Here is a 20,447-nt window from a genome sequence, read left to right as displayed (position 1 = left end):
CAAACAACCTTAGCTCTAGAATATAGGCAAAATCCACTATTCTAGGTCCCCACCATCAATTGATGGTGATTTCCATTTATTATTTGTGTTGTGGTAATGGCCTGGGACCCTACACATGGATCAGGATCCTATCCTGGTAGGTGCTGTACAAACCCATTTAAAAAAAATGGTCCCTGCCCCTCCAGGCTCTCTTCTCTTCCCCCCACCCCCCATTATAAGCCAACTTGACTAATACCTTATCCTGCAAACCCAAAATGTAAACTTTGCCTCTTCTAAAAGTTTGCTTTCCCTCTCGATATAGCCATTAGGCTGTGAGAGAGAGATGACTTCATTGCACTGTTATCTCTGTAGTAAGGCCTTTTAAACTCTGCTTGCCTCATGGCACTGTTACTTTGAAACTGCCTTTGTGTGACCTCAGGAAATCCTCTTGCTATAGAGCTTCTTAAAAAAGAAATCTCGCTAAATAGTGGAATTGTGTTGTGATATACAGATGAAATATGGACTTATCTAGTTCAGAGCCATTAACCAGTGTGAAACAGCAGTCAGTAGTCCTTACACTCCTGCTTAAAAATAAATTGAGAATATGTACTAGCATGTCAACCTGTTTATGTGAGGTACGTAATGTAGGTCAGAGACAACCGTACCCTGGCCGTGACCTATCCTAGTACAAATGGTATTAGGCTCTGTCAGAATACAGTTGATGACCTGGATTATCTATAGCCATCTTGTTGAATAAATGGGGAGAAAACATCTTCATACTATAAAAGTGCAAAGCAATTATAATATCACTTGGACCCCACATTGCATGAACATAAAATAATATTAAAAAACTGACTTAAGTGTCTACAGAATATAGATCACATGTTCGGAGTTTGGAATGTCTAAAGGATGGTGGAAACAGGTGCTCTCTGCTCTGGAATGGTAATGGTTGAAGTTTCTTCCCAAAGACTCGAATCTTTTCTGCAGTTTAGTCTCTTTGTTTTATTGCAGCTACTCATGGGAGTAAGGTGAACAGGATTTGGCCCCAACGTAATAGCACAAATTCTCATTGAGGCTGTTTGGAGTAGATGGATATTTTTATATAAGGAAAGAGAAGCTGGGTGATCCTTTTACCTATTTGCTCCTATGTTGCAGTTTGGGACTGTGACTGGAATAGATCCAATGCTAATGTGAGGAAATTTATGGTTTTTGAAAGATCAATGTTTGTTAGTGACTCTGCTATTAAATAACTATTTGAGAAACACTGAGTGAGACAGGAAATCAGGATTGAAAAAAACGTGTTTAAAAGCAAGCACTATAGTGAATAGATAGCAGCATAGTAAGGACGCAGACAGACACACGCACACAATAATTTATTGTTGCTGGGAACAAACGAGAATGAGCAATATTATTCCACCCACTGAGTTATTTTCTGTTTCACTGTTTGGGTTTGTTTTTCTCACTGAACAACTTGGCTTCCAAAGTGTAACAGCATTGGAAAGAAAACGGTTGGAGCTCTGGATGTACAAGAACACGAGTAACCAAACAAAACCCATAATGACATGTAACCCAAGTTTCCTTTGTTTAGTCCAAAGTTTAGGAAAACCTATTTTAAATCCCAGACCCTTGAGTTGAGTAGAAACTCAAGTTTCAAAATGTATATTAGGTGACAGCTTCCTGAAAGGAAAAGCAAGAATCTGAGAGTTTCATAGCATGATGGAAAGCTAGTCAAAAAATGAAGGAAAAAATTGCAAATCCCCCCCCCCACTTTAAAATTTTTTTTTCTCATTTTTGCAATACATTTTTAAATCTTTTTTGGTCAGTTTAGTCACATGGTGAAATTTTAAAATTCAAAGAATTCATTTTTGAAAATGGCTTATTTCTGAAACCGAATACAATATGTTACGAATGAAAATTTTAAATACATTTCAGTGCAATTTTTGATAAAATAGAAATTACAAAGAAGTCAACATTTGGACAAAAGGTATTTCTGTGGGAAAAAAGCATTCCAAAACTTTGACCAACCCTAGAAGGAAGGGTATCATGCATTCATTATAAGTTATATAGTTAGGACGTCCTAGCAGAGCCTTGACTACTGCGACACAAATAACTGAATACATAATGCATGTCAGAAGACAACCTGTTTTTTTTAATGCATGCAGTTCACAGCGTTAATTTTCTCAGTGGAATACTTTCTTACATTATATGCAAAATATGTTTGGGATGTTTGTTTCTTGCTTATGCATAACCTTGTTTAACATTGGCTTGTGAGGGAAAAATAAGGACTAGCTGTTGAATTAAAAGATGAAAAATTCAGTGATTCATCCTTTCAGGGTATGCCATCCTTTGACTCCTGCAAAATCTGCCTTTAGAAGTAAGAGAAGGAAATATCCCTTACTGTCACATACACAGAATTGAGAAGGTCACTTGTGAAGGTTGAATTGCCACAGTGAAAAGTTAGCCAGCTCCAAGTGAGCCATCCCACAGGAAATCACTTTTAACATCCTATTCTAACTATTTTTGTTAGACACTTGGGTGGTGAGCCACTGCTCGGCATAGTGAGGGATGTTCCCAGAACAAGTAAGGAAAGTATAATGATGCAATGTAACCTTCATTAGTTTGGGCTTATTTCAGGTGCTTCTACAATGAGTATGTTTGATCTTTCCTGACGGTGAGATGGAAATAAACAAATGAGTATATGATAAAGCAGCGTATAAAAATGTTCTAAAACAAAAACAAAACCAAAAAATGGTACGAATTCAGAGTCCTGCTGGAAGCTCATTAGTGGGAACTCAACAGAATTAATAACAATGGCTGCTTTTCACTGTCCAGAGCAGTTATTAATACCACAATTCTCTGATAGAGTAGAGCTCCTTACAGCTGTAGAGGAGATGGTTGTTTCTAAATGAAGTGTTTCATAATCAGATTTAACTACAGTACGTTAAGTCCCTGCCGGTCTGTGAATGACTATATTACCAGAAAGTTTATACTTGTATTGATTTATAGTCATGTGTAGGCAAAAAAGCTATATCTGATTCATAGTCTTTATAAATGTGGTGTGCTGACACTACCTAATTTTCCTTGCTGTAATATCTCAGCTGCTTCCACCTTTTTAAAAACCATCAATGTTATTTGGAGAAGATCACATGAAATTTTGTTTTAGTGAAAGAATTCTATTTAGAGTTTTAAAAACTATTCTGATGCTAACAATTCTGTTATAAAACGTTCTGGAACGGCATTATGCATATAGGATATTCCTATCCCCCCTGCTCATTCAGCTGTTTGGACCAATGGGGTTCCCTCTGTTGTTTCTGCTTGCTCGATAAAATCACCAGCTCCCAAGTTTTTTTCTCCCTGACCAACTGCAACGGTACAGTGGGCCATTTTCTAAAAGAAAAGTTCTGGGTTTTGACTCGAAATGACTCTTCTTTTAGAAATTTAAACGACAGTCAAATAAAACGTAAGTCTAAATTGAAACAAAATGTTTTGCTTGACCTGGACTGAATGTTTTTGTTTTGAAGATCGGTCAGCCAACAGTTTCAAGATTTTAATGTTTTATGCGGATTTGGGATGGGACGCATTTTCCCATGACTGGAAAGCCATTTCCTGCCCACCTCTAACTGCTACTGCCTGAATGAGCACCTCTTAGCTGTGCCCAGCAAGAAATAGATTTTCTTGTCATTTTTCTGTGTAGCTGGGAATAGAGCTGGTTAGGAACTTCCCATCAACTTTTTTTTTGTTTTGAGAGAGAGGTTTTTTTTTTCTGTTCTATGTAGGTTTTTATTCCTTGTTCATCACCCTAGTATCTGACCCCTTCCAGTAACATATTAAACATCGTGACTTGACATCTGTCCCGTGGCATTGGTTCTCTCATCCTCTTCCCAGAGAGAGAAGCGTGTGTACTGGAGTGTCTTGTTTTGGTCATATATTGGGGGTGGTTGTTGTTGTTTTTTTAAATAGCTGTTTTCTCTTTGCAGGAAGTAGACTGAACAAAGATCTGAGGCATTATCTCAACCAGAGGTTTCAGAAAGGATCTCCAGATCACGAGCTGCAGCAGACAATTAGAGATAACCTTTATCGCCATGCTGTGCCTTGTAAGTAATGAAAAATTCCCCCAGTGGAGTTCATGAGATAAAATTAAATCCTTTTGGTGGTAAACTTTAAGTGGTGCTGTGCACTGCTATAGGAGAGATCTGATTTACAGCTATGGGGCTCTTGTGTTGGTGACAGCGGGGAAGATGATATGCGTGGCTCCTTGCCGGCAAAGTAGTGTCTGTGGATTGGCTGAGATCAGGTGAAATGTGGATGGGTAGTTCCAGAATGGATTGCGATGGGTAAAGGTTTGAAAATAAATTTACAGTTGACGGGAAAGGAAGTGAGATGGTGGGGAATGAGCGAGGGAAAGAGCGGGTTTGGTACTGAAACCATTTCATCCTGGAGTTCTGATTTGCTGGTTAGTGCTCTGGAACAGTCACACCTTGTCTTGCTGCATTTCAGAGTTCCATCATGTAGCCACAATTTATATAGCATTTACAGGTTGGCTGATACCTTACGTAAAGCTTGGACAAACATTTGATGTAGAAACAGTTCTGTGTTAACATCGGATAGTCTGGTTCCCCCCACCCCCGCTCTACTTCTTGTATTGCTCAGTACCTTTGAATAAGAACAGGATCTTTCTTCTTCAAATTGATTTCCTCTTGATGCTTATTTGACTTGTGCAATTTCAAACCTTTTTAAGACATCATTGCTTGCTGCTGTAGAAATGGGATGATGCCATTAATGGGGGATCATAGAATATCAGGGTTGGAAGGGACCTCAGGAGGTCATCTAGTCCAACCCCCTGCTCAAAGCAGGACCAATCCCCAACTAAATCATCCCAGACAGGGCTTTGTCAAGCCTGGCCTTAAAAATATCTAAGGAAGGAGATTCCACCACCTCCCTCGGTAATGCATTCCAGTGTTTCACCACCCTCCTAGTGAAAAAGTTTTTCCTAATATCCAACCTAAACCGCCCCCACTGCAACTTGAGACCATTACTCCTTGTTCTGTCAGCAGCTACCACTGAGAATAGTCTAGCTCCATCCTCTTTGGAACCCCCTTTCAGGCGGTTGAAAGCAGCTATCAAACCCCCCCTCATTCTTCTCTTCCGCAGACTAAACAATCCCAGTTCCCTCAGCCTCGCCTCATAAGTCAGGTGTTCCAGTCCCCTAATCATTTTTGTTGCCCTCTGCTGGACGCTTTCCAATTTTTCCACATCCTTCTTGTAGTGTGGGGCCCAAAACTGGACACAGTACTCCAGATGAGGCCTCACCAATGTCGAATAGAGGGGAACGATCACGTCCCTCGATCTGCTGGCAGTGCCCCTACGTATACATCCCAAAATGCCATTGGCCTTCTTGGCAACAAGGGCACACTGTTGACTCATATCCAGCTTCTCGTCCACTGTAACCCCTAGGTCCTTTTCTGCAGAACTGCTGCCTAGCCATTCGGTCCCTAGTCTGTAGTGGTGCATGGGGTTCTTCTGTCCTAAGTGCAGGACTCTGCACTTGTCCTTGTTGAACCTCATCAGATTTCTTTTGGCCCAATCCTCTAATTTGTCTAGGGCCCTCTGTATCCTATCCCTACCCTCCAGCGTATCTACCTCTCCTCCTAGTTAAGTGTCATCTGCAAACTTGCTGAGGGTGCAATCCACACCATCCTCCAGATCATTTATGAAGATATTGAACAAAACTGGCCCCAGGACCGACCCTTGGGGCACTCCACTTGATACCGGCTGCCAACTAGACATGGAGCCATTGATCACTACCCATTGAGCCCGACAATCCAGCCAACTTTCTATCCACCTTATAGTCCATTCATCCAGCCCATACTTCTTTAACTTGCTGGCAAGAATACTATGGGAGACGGTGTCAAAAGCTTTGCTAAAGTCAAGGAACAACACGTCCACCGCTTTCCCCTCATCCACAGAGCCAGTTATCTCGTCATAGAAGGCAATTAGATTAGTCAGGCATGACTTGCCCTTGGTGAATCCATGCTGACTGTTCCTGATCACTTTCCTCTCCTCTAAGTGCTTCAGAATTGATTCCTTGAGGACCTGCTCCATGATTTTTCCAGGGACTGAGGTGAGGCTGACTGGCCTGTAGTTCCCAGGATCCTCCTTCTTCCCTTTTTTAAAGATGGGCACTACATCATCCTGAACTGAAGCATGAAATAAGCAACAGGAACAGACAAACTCTTTAGAAACAAACCTCCCTTTTCGTGCAATTGTCAAGCTGGATAAAAAAAAAAAAGTGAAGTCTTTTTTTAAAAAACCTACCTGAATTGAAAACTATTTCCCCCTCAGTTCAGAAAGGTATTTTTTGCCCATTAAAGATTCAGGAGAACTGTGTAATAAATTACCTGAATCTTTGCTCCAAGCTCAAACTGAACCTGGCCTTTTTGGAGTTTGGGGAATGGCCCCCCCCCTCCCCCCAATGTGTCACTGCTTTGCACTTCCTGCCTTCATGCGGGGACCATATTAGAGGCGAAGATGCTCCCCATCAATCTGAGTACACTCAGGGCACACTGGAAAAGTAATGGCAGCTCTCCTAAGGGGCGTGGTTAAAATTTAAGCAAACATCTAAATCTTGAAGTATTTAAATGAGTTGCCAAACATTTTGAGGCTTACCTATCTTTTACAGGAACAGCAGCTGATTTATCTACTGCAGAGGCTTACTGAAATATTGAGTGTAGTGGCTATCAAAAAGTCAACCCTTGCCAACAGTTCCCATGTAATGGTAGCTGAGATAACATGCCCATTTCTTCCTTGAGGGCTATCTATTAAATACTTGGCTGGAGTAATGGATACCGTAGTGTGGCAAATGTTTGACACACTTTGACTCCTTTCATGACAATAGCTGTGTGTCATGGCTGCGTTAGTCTTATTTCATCAGTGGAAAGGAGGGACTAAAGTACTCTTTGAAATGCTTTGCGTAGGTATAATGAATAAACACGGATTCTATTGAACACTTCCCTTTTCCAGTTTGTCCGTCCAAAATGTGATGAGTCTTTATGCTTGTAAAGTGCCTGGCTGCAGGTTTTAAAGAACGACTGAACAAGATGCCTTCTTGGAATGTGAATGACTGCAATTTGCGGCTCAGTGGCTGCAGAGTCCTGATGCTAATATCCTTCTGCCCATGTATTTCTTTTGCCTTGTATTCCAATTTCAGACACCGCAAATAAAGAAAACGTGCAGAAGTTCTGTTGAAGCATTTTCTGTGTTGCCAAGGTTACGTTTGGAAATGCTTTCTGTTGATTTGTTTCTCAGATTTATTGAACTTGACTGTGAGTTAAACTGCTCGAATTTAAACTTGCCATGCTTTGATTTAGAATTGGGGAAGCAGGGAGGGAAGGGGCAGAGTGATTTCTGCCTTTTAAAAATAACAAGGAGAGAGATGTTTTCTTCTGGTGTTAATAAGAACATCTGTAATCATGTTCCAATTATGTAACAAGTAGAAAAATCTGCAAAGGGGAGGTTATTTATTACATACCCCTGTCCTTTCAGAGCTATACATTGGGTAACATTTTATTTTTCCTCTGTGTGCTGTGGAAAGGAGATCAGTCACAGCTTTTTGATATGACGTTTAACATGTACATGTGTGAATTTCAATGAACCCGTTCTAGGCATGGTGGTTTGGGATGCTTTTACAGGTCTAGAGATTAATCTAGTTGCATACTCATATACTTTTATTCCTTGGTACATGTGACCAGTAAATCCAGAGCTCTGGACCAATCTCTAGTGCAAATGGATTATGAAGTCTTGTATTTTGAAAATGGAATTCCCTGCTGATTATCTGGTAAACATGCCACAAGCACACAAGGTCACTCAGACTGAGCATGCTTGTACAGCTTGCTGCTTGTTGTTGCTGATATCAGAACTAAATGAAGTGATGGTTAATTAATGTACGATGGAGAAGGAGGTATAAACTGGCTTTTTCCCCCCTAAGTTCTAGGAGGTTAATACCAAACCCTTGTAGTTCAGCTGGCTTAGGCTGCAAGTTATGCTGTAAAGGAAAAATGAAGGGCTTTTATTTACCGCGTTGCTTGTCAAACAGCAGCTCGTAAAACTACTGCCGACTTTTCGGGTGACAAACCACCCAACAAAACTAAATGAAAGGCTTTGTCTTCAATAGGAGAAAAGGGGTGGTGTTATGAGCATTGCCTATCCTGCTGACCAGTATGGTCTCATTGTTTCGTTGTACTTCCCCATCTGCCTGTATCCATCTGTTGTCTCTTGTTTTGTACTTAGATTGTCAGTTCTTTGGGGACAGGAACTGTCTGTCTGTTCTGTGTGTATACAGCACCTGGTACAGTGGGGTCCTGGACCATCACTGCGGCTCCTTGGGGCTACGGTAATACAAATAATCATAGTAAGTCGAGTCAATTAATTAGAGGTAAAACTCTAGTCAAGACAAGGCAGTTTGTAGTTTCCACATAAGTTAGCAAGTTGAGCTAAATCCTATGGGGAAGACTAGTCTTTAATTCCATCTGCTACTCTTGTGAAAACTACGTTCTGTCTCATCTTCCCAAGGAATGTACCACGAGTTAGCTAACTCCGGGTAAGACCACACCTCTTTTCCTCATAAAGACACAGGGACAGAGGAGTGGAGAGGTGCAGCTCTCGTTGCATTTTTTGGAACGTGAAATAACAATCGCACGTAAAGAGCGAAGCCAGAATTCAGAGATCGGATGGCTTTGCAAATGACCCACTGAGCACAGGGGCTACTTTGTAAAGAAACCAGACCTTGCAATAGTGAAATAAACTCAAATTTACCGTGCAATGTATAAAAGCAAACAAACACACACAGAGCCCATACAGTTATTTTTATTTTTAATGCTTAATAAAATATCCAGGGTGCCAACTGGGCTTTTAAACAGAAATCTGTAAATGCACGACTGCATGTTACCGCAGGAGCTGATGGTAAGGGCCAGGTAGGCATGACCCTTCCTGAAGCTATGCCAGATTTGTGGTCAACCCTTATAACAAAGACTCTGCTCTTTACTTCCTTTCCTGCCTCAGGCATTACAAGCCTCTCTCTCACAAGACCCCTGCCTGCAATTTCTTTCTACCTACACCAGCCTCTATCTTCTGCTAAGGTCATAGTGAATAGCAGATGTGATAAGCCTTCCTATGGGCCTTGGGCCTCTGAATTCAAATCTCATGAGATCTGAGGACTTTGATATTACTGGTACACCCAAACGTGCAAGATTAGCTTTCTAAAGATCCTGGGCCCAACTTAATCATCGAAGGCTAGGGCCAGACAGGATGCAGGAGACATGACACTTCACTTACTCTACACAAACCTTATAAAAAAAAATGCAGTTTAGAGACCGAGACTGTTCTCGTGTCGGTTGAACCCAAGGTTCATTCGTAATGCCAATCGTTTATTTTTATACATCTCATTGCTGTATAGTATGACAGCTCTGAGGTGTTGTGGGGGGGGGGGGGGTTTCTTCACATCTGAGAAGGCAGCACCTTAAGATACTCGAGGTAGGATGCTCTCTTCGCTCACTCAGATAAATAACCACACTCATCATTCCCTAGGCATAGTATCCATTGCCAAAGCTAGACTAGAGACCCCTGTTATGTTGGGTGATTCACGTGTCTAGAACGCTGACAGTCTCTGGTGGTTCCCGTAGCCCTGCCTGACTCTGAGGCATTGCATCATTTCTGGTTTCTGACCTGGTACGGGTTCATTAAGGCCATCAGAAGAAATGCAATATTTCTAGGCTAGTCAATGACTTTATTGCTCCTGACACTGAATACTGTTCTGGAGGCAGTTTAGCAATTTTGGGCCAGGTCTGCGCTAGGAAGCCTTTGCTATTACACCAGAGGAGTCTTTCTAGTGTGGATGCAAGTTACCCCTGCAATATTGTGCTTTTGTCGGTCTAAGCTTATTCCAGGTTCACCCACCCCCAAGCAAAACTATCTATACCAGTATATAACTGCATCTACACTAGGGAATTCTGCCAGCACAGCTGTGTCCATCAGAGATTTACATCTCCTCACACCCCTGACCGACATAGCTACGTCAGCGAAAGTCCATAGTGTAGACTTGGCTTTGGAATATCTCTGGGTTTGGAGGAGGCTAGAGGCCCTCAGGTTGGTTGGCCTTCTGTGCTATTTTTGACAGACTATTGTTCCTGGAAATATCACTCTTCCCACTAAAAGTAGCATTGGGCTATGCTAATTGGTTAACATTATCACATCGTTTCTGAAAGGACAGCCATAAAGAGTTACTCTGTGGAAAACATGGCTGGTTGGGAGTAAACATGAGAACCTCCCCAGAACATTGCATTCCGAATTAGTGTTTCCAAGTAGGTTCGTCTGGAATATATTTGTACTATATCATTGACAATAATACCCAGTAGTGACATACTTTAATGTTACAATAGGTGTGTGCAGTCCGTCGGTTCGACAATTACATGACAATAGGACAGCATGTCTAAATACAGGAGGCTGGGCAGACAAGGTCATCTCCATCTTAAAATGATGCTAAAATGGACCGGTTTAAAATAAACCAGTTGGACTGGCCATTTGTCCTAGTTGCTCATTCACAGAGATGTGACAGTAGCTCCCTTTTCACAGTGGACCAAGAAGAATAAGAAAGATGTTATTACCTCCAGACAGGCTTTGTTTGGTATTTGTGTCCTGGCCCCATTCATTTGATTCCTTTGCTACTCCCTGGGGGTCTTCTGTATCTTGAGAGTCATTCAGGCAGTGAGATATACGTTTAGTGGGCCTGGCAGCTTGAATCTGCCTTGTTATTGTTTTTGTTATTAGGTAGTACAACATGCCAAAGCAATGTACGTGATACAAAATTGAATAACACAGGTCAGCAATCACTTACCTCCCAGTTCATGTAAATTCTGCATTCGTTCCCATTCTGTTACCCTTGGATTTAATAATGTCTGTCTTGTCCTTTTGGCCACAGACTTTAAAAAGAAGTCAGGCTGTAGAAGTTTTTGCTGTAGATACAGAGACACCCAAGGTCAGTATCATGGCTTTCTTAGGGCAGAGATTTAGACCTAGGCTCTTTCTCTGCATAGCAAATTTTTTCCCTGAAGGTTTCCTTTAAGTCCTTCTGGGTTCTTTAACTGTGTGATGTAGTTGTCAGTTTCCCAAAATAAACACATACTGGGGGGGATAAATTGGCTGGCTCACTTAAGGTTAGATAGGTCTGTTACATCTCTTCTAGTCATGTTCCCTGCAGCAGCCAAGTCTCCCAGAGTTCAGTTTTTTCCTGTGTTTTGAATCCCAGAGCACCAGCTCCATTTGCTACAGTTGACCTTGAAGGTGCCACATTGAGATGGAAAGCAACAGTTCAACAGACATTGAATAAGTGTTGGATGGAATTCTAAGGAGACTTGGAAAACCAGCACCATGTAACGTCCAGTCGTCTGGTTTGTTCAAGCTCTCTTACATTTTTGTGGAAAACTTGAGAAAGAGGGCCCCCATTCCAAGAGTTCCTCACATCTGTGAAAGGAAATTTTGAAGTTTTAAAGGAAGGCCAATAACACAAAGCAAGAAATTGTGATGTCACAGTATAGGAGAAAAATTATGAAATGGATATAAAGGACCACAATCAGTTCTGGGGTAAATGGGCTCAGTGGTAGTTGAATGTACTTATTTTAATAATTGCAACTCTGTGCATGTTCTTCCTTGTATGTCGTACATATTTCACTGGTAGAAACCCCGGGTTCAAGCCTGGATTTAAAATAATTTTAGAAGTGAAAATGGGTTTGGCACATTCTAATCCCCCATGTATATTTATTCCCATCACAAAATAAATCACTACATTAGGCACCATTGGCTTTTTCTGATCAGTGGCGGGTAGAGCTAGATGGGCCAGGCTCTTGGCAGTCTGTTGGCAAAGCTTGCAGAGCAGCTGCCTGGTGATGTCTAGGGGTAACTGATGAAGTCCTTTGTATTCATTAGCACCAGAGAAACCTACAGTATTTCGGAAAAGAAGGCAAATAAAAATGAACTGGTAGAAATACATTCAAACCCTCTTGTAGGCTCTAATTAGTCTGGATTTAATGACAATTCAACTGATTTTTCTTAAAACGAATATTCATTATGATTTATAGGATGCCAGTTGTGTGCATCAGCTAATTCTTGGAATCTAATGAAAAGACCTGTATAATATGAGTAGACATATTTGTTATATACTACGGTTCTTAGAATGGCACTTTCTGATTTAGTTGCTATTTTTTTTTAAGATAAACAGAATTGCTGACAGTCCCAAGTTATTTTCTTTCATAAGCAGTAAGTCAGAGGTTTATATAAGTAAATGTTCTTTGAATTATCAAAAGCCTTCAAGAAGTGAGGCATTGCTTATTATCTAAATGCCTTTTGGTACCTTTGCTATTGTATGTATACATGTAATTCTACAGTGTTTGTAGTAACAAAAGTTGCAGTGTCCAGGATTATGAAAGCATTCTTTTGAAAGCAGGGATGAATGCCAGTGTGAACAAGGTGCCCTAGCACAGAAAAGATAATTAATTATTTCACAGGATTTGTCCTAGCTATGAAGCAGTTTACAAAAAAGCATAAATTTTCACTGTATCCTTATCACCTATTAATAGTCTGAAAAGTTCAGTTTCATCCTATTGCATTCTCTAGAGAGTATTGTTCAGTCTGTTTTCAGAGCACTTTTTCGGTGTCCTTGAATATGTTCACTCAGCATGTATAAATTACAATGGGTTTTTTCTATACTGTTGCACAATAGATATACCGGAAAACCCCCCAGTCCATTCAGAATACTCTCGTCACTGTATTTCTGAGAAGCGCATTGCAGGCACCCAAAATACTCTGCTGTAGACTAAAGTTTTCTGGGAGAGAATTATTGCAAATATTAACTTATAGGAAGCGCTAATGTACAATTTTGAGCAGCATGAGCAACATTTATGTAGGTTAGTTTATTTGTATATGCCATTGTCTCTGTTTAATCTGAGGGCCCTCAGACATTTTTCCATCTGGGCCCTACTTTTAAATCCGTATACATTTTAAACCCATGGAACTGTTGGAGGTTCTTTAGGTTCGGAAATAAGTCTGTAGGATGGCTAATGTTTCTCCATCTATGTGCCTTTTTGTTTAGATGTAGCTTTCTTTATTTCAAAGAGACACAGGACTGAAACTGGAAGGGGCATCAAAACCAGTGCAGTCCAAAGCAGAAATGCAGACTCTACGTGGTTCAGCCTCATAGACTCTCCCATGCCACTTGCTAAGCAAGATCTGGGTAAGATGTGCAGGAAGAGATCTCCTGTCTGCTTTCCTTTGTTTTCTTTATTAATACCTGGGATGCTTTGTGTTGCATTTTTCATTTTGGGTGCTGTAGTTTCTCGGGATTGCTTTGTTCATCTGTAGGACGTCTGAAGTGGCTGTTATACAGACAGAGATTATACAGGTCCTCTAAATTCTGAAAGATTTTAAGGCTGTGAACCTGCAGAAAGGCACAGAGAGTCTGTAAATTCCGGCTCAGCTGCCATGGTTCCTTCAAACATGGGACATAGAGAGATCTGTGGTTTACCTTAGAAGGCATCTTGGTTGTCAATGAAGGTAGTCACATGTTTTAACCCACCTTCACAGTTTAAACAGTGGAAGAAAAGAACTACAACATGCCCAGCAAGGTACGAAGCCCAGCAATGGTAAATCTGAGCACCGTGTTGATTGGAGACATTGGGTCAGAGGTAATATAGCCAACCATTTCCTAAAGTGAACATACATCTAGGTTTTTCGTGTCATGTCTCCATGTCCCAAGTGTGTCTTTCATGCTGGCTGACATGTCCTGGTTTTTCATTTCGTCAAACAAAATGTTTGGTTTCTCTATTTTAACTACAAAACCTGCGTTGAAGGTTAATAGCTGTATTGAGTAGAATTTGCTCTGTGCTTTGCCACGATAAAACAATCCAATGGAATGAGTGGTCCGTATTTAGAATAAAGGGAAAAGTCAAAAGAGGGTAGATATTCTTTAACGCTGTTCTTTAGTTCATCTTGAATGTTAGTGACAATTGAGTGGATCATGATAAACTTGTTCAGACACAGAATTATTGGAAAAGTCCCTCACTCCAAGAAATATGAATATACAGCTGTTGAGTCAGAAGGTGGCAGAAAACCCCAGCATGCAAGTTCTCTTTTGTACAACTGCTTAGTGACCTGAAAGATGTCACACAAAACTGTCCTGTTTCTTTATTTGGAAAATATTGTTGTAGAATACAGGAGTCACACAAACAGCTCTCTCATTTTACTTCTGAAGTCCAGTTTTGTAAATGAAATGCAAAATATGTAAGAATGTTTTCCTTCAAGAGGAAGTGCCCGAGTTGTGTTTATCAGCCACAGATTTGGCTACACTTGTACTCTGGCAGAATAGAAAGGGTACGACAGTTGCAGAGTCATGCTGAGTTTGAGGGTGCCCCTTCAAATTGACTTAAGCAAAAGATTGAAAAACCATTGCGAGTCTTTGGAAATGAACTGTGGCAAATCTACCAACAAAATAGTACCTTTCCTTGCTTCCTTGTGACTTGCACACTGTATTATTCTTGTAAAGTAGCGGTATTTTATTTCAGTGCAAAGGAAGCTAGCTACATATTCGTATAAAACAACTTTCAGGTTCCAAGGTAGTTTCTTTTTGGAGCCATACTGCGTACTAGAAATAATCTCTCTTTGTAAAATTAATTCTTTCTTTTTTTTAATCCAAGTCAGTGAATATAGCCAGCCCCCTTCTTTCTCCCCCCCCCCCCACCTTACAGGGAATATTTCTAGTTCTATCTCCATGGAAAGGGAAATAAATCTCTTATTAATCGTAATGATCTGGATATATCATGTCCTCCTGAATAATTAGGGCCTTGAGTTATGAAGTCGAGATTCCTGGGTGGTTGCCAGAGTAGATTTGTTTAAGGGGAACAGTAGAGTTCCCTGATATCTTTTTAAAGGGTTTTGTAATGTCCCAGATCACACCTAATTAGCAATTTAAGAGTGAACTCATCTATTTCACTGATGGTTGTGAAAATTACTATTTAAGTGAGAATGTGTAATAAATGGCTCTTAGAAGGGATAATATGTCTTGAAAATGAGATGTGTATTATTAAATAATTGGCTGGATACTGATGTCTTGCAGGTATCTGTGCCTATATTTCAGCATGGACCTGCTGTGTCTGTGCAGGCAAAAGGGGGAAAAGACAGCAGGGGATCCCTCGAGCTTCACTGGCCATAGGATTTTGATCTGCTTTTCATTCTTTATGATCTGCTGCACCTCAGGAGGTTTTAAACTTTTAACTCTGAGGAGTCCGGTGACACCTTAAAGACTAACAGATTTATTTGGGCATAAACCTTCGTGGGTAAAAAATCCACTTCTTCATATGTTAGTCTCTAAGGTGTCACCGGACTCCTCATTGTTTTTGTGGATACAGACGAACACGGCTGCCCCTCTGATACTTGATTTTTAACTCTGTGTCAGAAATAAATTCACTTCAAATTTATGACTTGCAGACAAATGCTGGAGCTTTTCCCTTCACAGTCTAATAAAGAAATGTAGAATTTAGCTGTCTCACATACCATTATGTCTAAACTGGTTTGGAAAAAAACTACATAATCATGCTTTGGAGTGACACGAGCTCTGATCCTGTGAAAACTTAGATGTCTACTTAACATTACACAACTAAGTGGAATAGTCACATGCTCAAAATTATGCAGAGGTTCTTTGCAGCATTTGGAGCCTGTTCTCTGTAGTATTTAAGAATCAGGGGGGAAATACTTCAAAACAAAGCAAGCCCTGCCCTCTAGACTTCTTTTCAAATTCTGGAGATTGACAGAAGAGATGGATATAAATGCAGCAGTGTCAGCCCCTGGCATGCAAAGATCACGAGTCAGCCCCCAAAATCATGACATTGGCTTAAAAGCCAGGATTATTTTGAAAAAATATTGTGGGTTCTTTTTATTTGACTGCTAGTTTGAGCCTTTAGGGTGTGCTAGCTTTTTTTTCTGCATGGAGACTGGAAACTTAAAAAAAATAATAATAATAAAAAAAATAGAAGCTGAGATTCTCATAGAATCTCCTGCTGCCAGCTGCTGAGGCTTTCAGAAAAACAGCAAATATTGTGAGTCTTGTGGTGGAATCCTGTTAATGGGAGCACTAAAATATGAAGACAAGACCCAACAGTGTGGGATAATAGAATGGAATCTTTGAGGAATGTACCACCCCCATAATGTTCATTAGTATTTTGCTCATTTTTTCACATCTATATTTTTTTTGAAATAGTTTCACTGTAGTGGTTTCTAATATTAGCCTCCTCTTGTCCCGCTCCCAAAATGCTTAATGTTTTGTAGAAAAACTTGCGGATAAGATCTTGTATAACTAACTGCACAAGAGAATTAGTTGGATAGACATTTTGTAATTTACCAGCATTAAAGAACATTGAGAGTGCCATTAAAATGGTAAATTCAGAATTGTAACACTATTTGATTTCTCTCCCTCTTTTTAACTCTGATCTGATAAACAACTTTCAACATGTTTTGAAGGTGATAGCCATCTTTCAGGTACTACATGCCATCCAGTATGTCTTCACCTAGCATTTCAAGTTTCTATAGATCTGTTGTTCAAATCTTCATTTACCTCAGCTATGCTTATATTTTGTTTCTTTTATTTATATTTTGTTTCTTCTGTAAATGAACTTCTCCTTACAAGTATTATTTCCTTCCTGAGAGAGACCTTGGCTTTCAGGTAGCACTTTATAGTGAATGGGTAAAGCATTATGAATTCCTTTGCTATTAATTGTGACTGCATTAATCAAACATTCATCTGGTGTTCATGCAAATACAGTCTGCAATTCCATAGGTATTCCAGTGGCTAGTGCTATATGATGCTTGGTGTGGGATGCAGTTCTTAGAGATAGTGGTGTTCTTGGCTTCTGCTAGCAGATGTAAGAGGCAGAAGGCTGTGAGGTCTGTCCGCTGGAGCATGTTGGGGATTTCAGTAACATAGATGAGACCCAAAGTTGACTTTATGGAATGAAATGTATATGACAGCTGCCCATTGGATAGAGCCTGATGGAATATAACAGCAGAAGGTAGCTCTTTAACTGTGACCCTACACACGTAACATTTTGAATGTAAAGAAACTTTTTCAGCTGTATCTTCCCATATAGCAACTACTTCTGTTCCCAAATGTTAATCGTAAAGGGGCACAAACCACAAGCAGCAACTTAGCACAGTAACTGTAGATTCTTGATTAGCATGGAGACTTACTTGGAGATATTGCTTGCCTGTGTGTTTTTCTTAGTGATTCATGGTTTAATTTGAGTCCTGTCTCAAGAAGGAGGTGATTGTTCTACACCACCTATCCGAATGGAAAAGTGGAAAGTGAGGTTAAAACACTGACCCTTAATCTAAAGTGCACCCATCTGTGTTTTATTTCCGCATCTTGCTGAGTTTACATTTATGTGAATTCACAGTTTGTTCCCCATTTGCTGTTCCCACCTGGTAAGTGAATTGGTTCCAAAATGTACTGCTGAAAAGACTAAAGGGGTCTGTCAAAGAAGTTTGTTCCTACCTAAGAGAATGGTCTATCTCACACTTCCAGTGCTATGTGAGTTAAAACCCAGATGTAAAATCTCATCTCAAGATGCTCTTGTTACATGGTGAGAAGTTGGGGTTACCATAAGGACAAGATCCCTTTCCACATATTGAAATGATTTATAACTTGCCTTTGACTTTCTTCAGAAGAAAAGGTATAGAATTCTCTGGCATATGACAAAACAGTTACTATACTATCGGTGTAAATTTGGTGCTCATTAGTTATTTTGTTGGACTTTTGAGCACACGTATTAAATATTCCTGTCCCCATTAGTAGGCACAAAAAAGTTTTGTTTTGTTTTTTAAAGTTTGGTGCTGAAAATAACACTTAGAAATAACAGACGTGTGTACAAATATAAAGGGGGTGATGCGATGAATGTGGAATCTATGCCTCAGCTACTCGTTTTTGTTTTTTCTCTTTCGGCGATAAACGATACGTTTTGTGTATGAAATAATCACACAATGCAACTGCAAAAGGAAGGATGATATCATGTGTAAAGCTCATGACACGTTCTATTTAAAAGCTAACAATCAGAACACTAAGGGCCAAATAAACCTAGAAAACGTTCTCCAGCTTTTGTTGGAGACTACAGGAGCGCTGAGAAATTGATTACTTTGGATCTTGCTTTCATGGCACAGAAACAGAAGTTTTCATTCGGTGTGTGTGTGTGGTTTTCATTCGATTTTTGTGGGTGGGTGGTTTTGGTTGGGTGGGGAGGGGTTTAGGAGAAAAAAATTCTTCAAACCTCAGTTGAAAAATAAGCAATTCTATTGTTAAGGACTCTGTTTTTTCCTAATCAGATGGAAGAGTTTTCGTAGGTGATTAGGAAGTCGCCTTTATGAAAAAAAGTAAAATGTTCCATTTGTTTTTTTATGAAAAGACTTTTTCACTGTGTTTCCACTTCGGTGCTGCCTCATTGAAGCATGATCTGCTGAGAGCATTTTAATTGGGCTTATGCAATAGTTTTCATCTTGTGTGTGTTGTGAGAGAAGGAATGAAAAAAGAAATGTTGCATTTTACTCTTAAATGTAGCATAGCTAGTATTCTAAATCCAGTCTCGTTCCAGATTTTGGATTTTTCTTGCTCCCAGAAGAGCTACTGCTACTCGCGAGAGATTTAACTGGGGGCAATTGTAATTTAGTGAGGCTGTGGTTGAAAGATATGAGAAATGAATCTTGAGGGAAGATTTTTTTTTTTTTTCCCCCCAACAAGAAACCCATAAAAGGTCAGGAAACTGGCCCAGGTGGCCTCTTCAAGACTCTGATTTTTTTTTTTATTTTCCTGTAAACCTAAAAAGACTTGAAAAATATATTTATAATCAAACCTTTCTCTCTGTCTCGCTCTCTCTCCTTTTAATGTGTTTCTTAAAGTTGAGATAGGGCTCAATCTCGCAGTTGGTGACATTTTGCACTCCACCATCCTGCTTCGTGTAACAGTTCAAGTGCAGCTTGCGGTCAGGATACACATCATTCTGCAACGACCGTTAGTTAATGGTGTTGCCTTGCTGTTGTCTGTATGTCAGTAAAACAGTGAGATGAAGGGACGCTCTGTGCTGCTGACTTGCGCTTGCGTGCGCACACACATGGAATAGACGTGCAGGTCTCGGACTGAAAAGGTCCGTAGCTGGCAAGTTACGTTGTGAATAGCGGATGGCAGATGTACATGTTGTTTAAAACGTTTACTTGCTAAAGCAGCTGGTTTTCCGATCGTATGCACCAGGCTTTATGGCTACGTGTAATTTGTGTAGCATAAGCTCTGCTCTAGGCTAGGGGTGTAATTGTCAGCAAAATGGAGTTTTCTTTGGAAGGAAGCAAGTATCCTCCTGCCTTGCTTATTTTCTTCTACCACTCTACACCCACAAAGCCCTCATATTGCAGCAGTTCTCTTGGCCAAAAGTTTGCCTGTCTGTCCTTGATTAAGCACCTGTCACTGTAGTATGGAGCTGGCCCATGGATGGAATGCTGTGTTTGCCCAGTGGGATTGCTTGAGGACACCATGCTTCCTTCTTGGAGGGACTTTGCACCCTGTTTCCATAGTACTCCAAATTCATGCCTGGCCCAGATGTGAGAGAGAACCTCAGCAATCCAAATTCGATCCCAGCGCAGGCCAGGGGTTAGCCTTGCAAAGCACCCTGTGAACTGGTAGCAGGTAGACTTCTTTGTGAAGCTAAAATCCACTGGGATCTTTGTGTCACCCACGCAGTACTATGCCATGGGAAGTGCTGAGAGTCCCAGACATACCCCTACCTGCTGGCACTGAAGCAGTCAAAACAGTATCTCGTTCTCACCAAAATATCTTCTGGTCTCTATTCTTGATGTTTACTGTTTAAAATGTACAGACATATGCTTGGCTTAAAAGAGGGAAATCTTGGTGTTGCCATTGAAATTCCCTGCAGATTTCAGAGAGAGAGGAAAGTCAGTGCAGTAACAGACACTTGAGCCCACTGCAGAAAGAGAGACACGCTCTGTATTTTGTCTTAGAATGCCTGTTGAAAACAAAGTGCTATAAGGAGGTAGATAGATTAGATATAATAATTTCCCCCCATTCCGGTGCCTTGCAAAGGAGGACAGTACCATTTCTCCACTTCCCAGGGCATGGTCTAGTGAAAGTGATAGACGAATCAAAAGGGGGAGAGAGGAAATCTGTTTACTGGTATTTAAGATTTCCAACATACACAGGTGCTTTTTAATCCCCCTGGCCTACATATTCCGCAGCCCCTCTGATCGAGGAGTCATGATGTAATGCTCTTTTCTCACACTCCCAGTTTAAATACAGATGGAAATTGTTGTCATGTGTTAGAAATGTCACCAGTAATATAAAAGGCAGGCTTCTGCATTTCCCCTTTTGCACTGTCACC

At 40.5% G+C, this 20,447-nt stretch overlaps 1 protein-coding gene across 28 annotated transcripts in view; it reads left to right on the top strand.

The window, feature by feature from the left end:
* Nucleotides 1-20,447, top strand: part of MAGI1 (membrane associated guanylate kinase, WW and PDZ domain containing 1) — a 486,586-nt gene that overhangs the window by 254,720 nt on the left and 211,419 nt on the right. For 27 of the 28 annotated variants that reach the window (XM_048856812.2, XM_048856808.2, XM_048856831.2 and 24 more), the window contains exon 2: nt 3,957-4,073. The exons of the other annotated variant lie outside the window; for it this stretch is intronic. In XM_048856812.2, coding sequence (XP_048712769.2) covers nt 3,957-4,073 — 117 coding nt within the window. The remainder of the gene's footprint in view (nt 1-3,956; nt 4,074-20,447) is intronic. 28 annotated transcript variants of the gene reach the window in all.

Source organism: Caretta caretta, chromosome 7 (assembly GCF_965140235.1).
Source record: "Caretta caretta isolate rCarCar2 chromosome 7, rCarCar1.hap1, whole genome shotgun sequence".
Lineage (NCBI taxonomy): Eukaryota > Metazoa > Chordata > Testudines > Cheloniidae > Caretta > Caretta caretta.
Note: the sequence above shows the minus strand (reverse complement) of the source record. Positions and strands in the feature narration are given on the sequence as shown.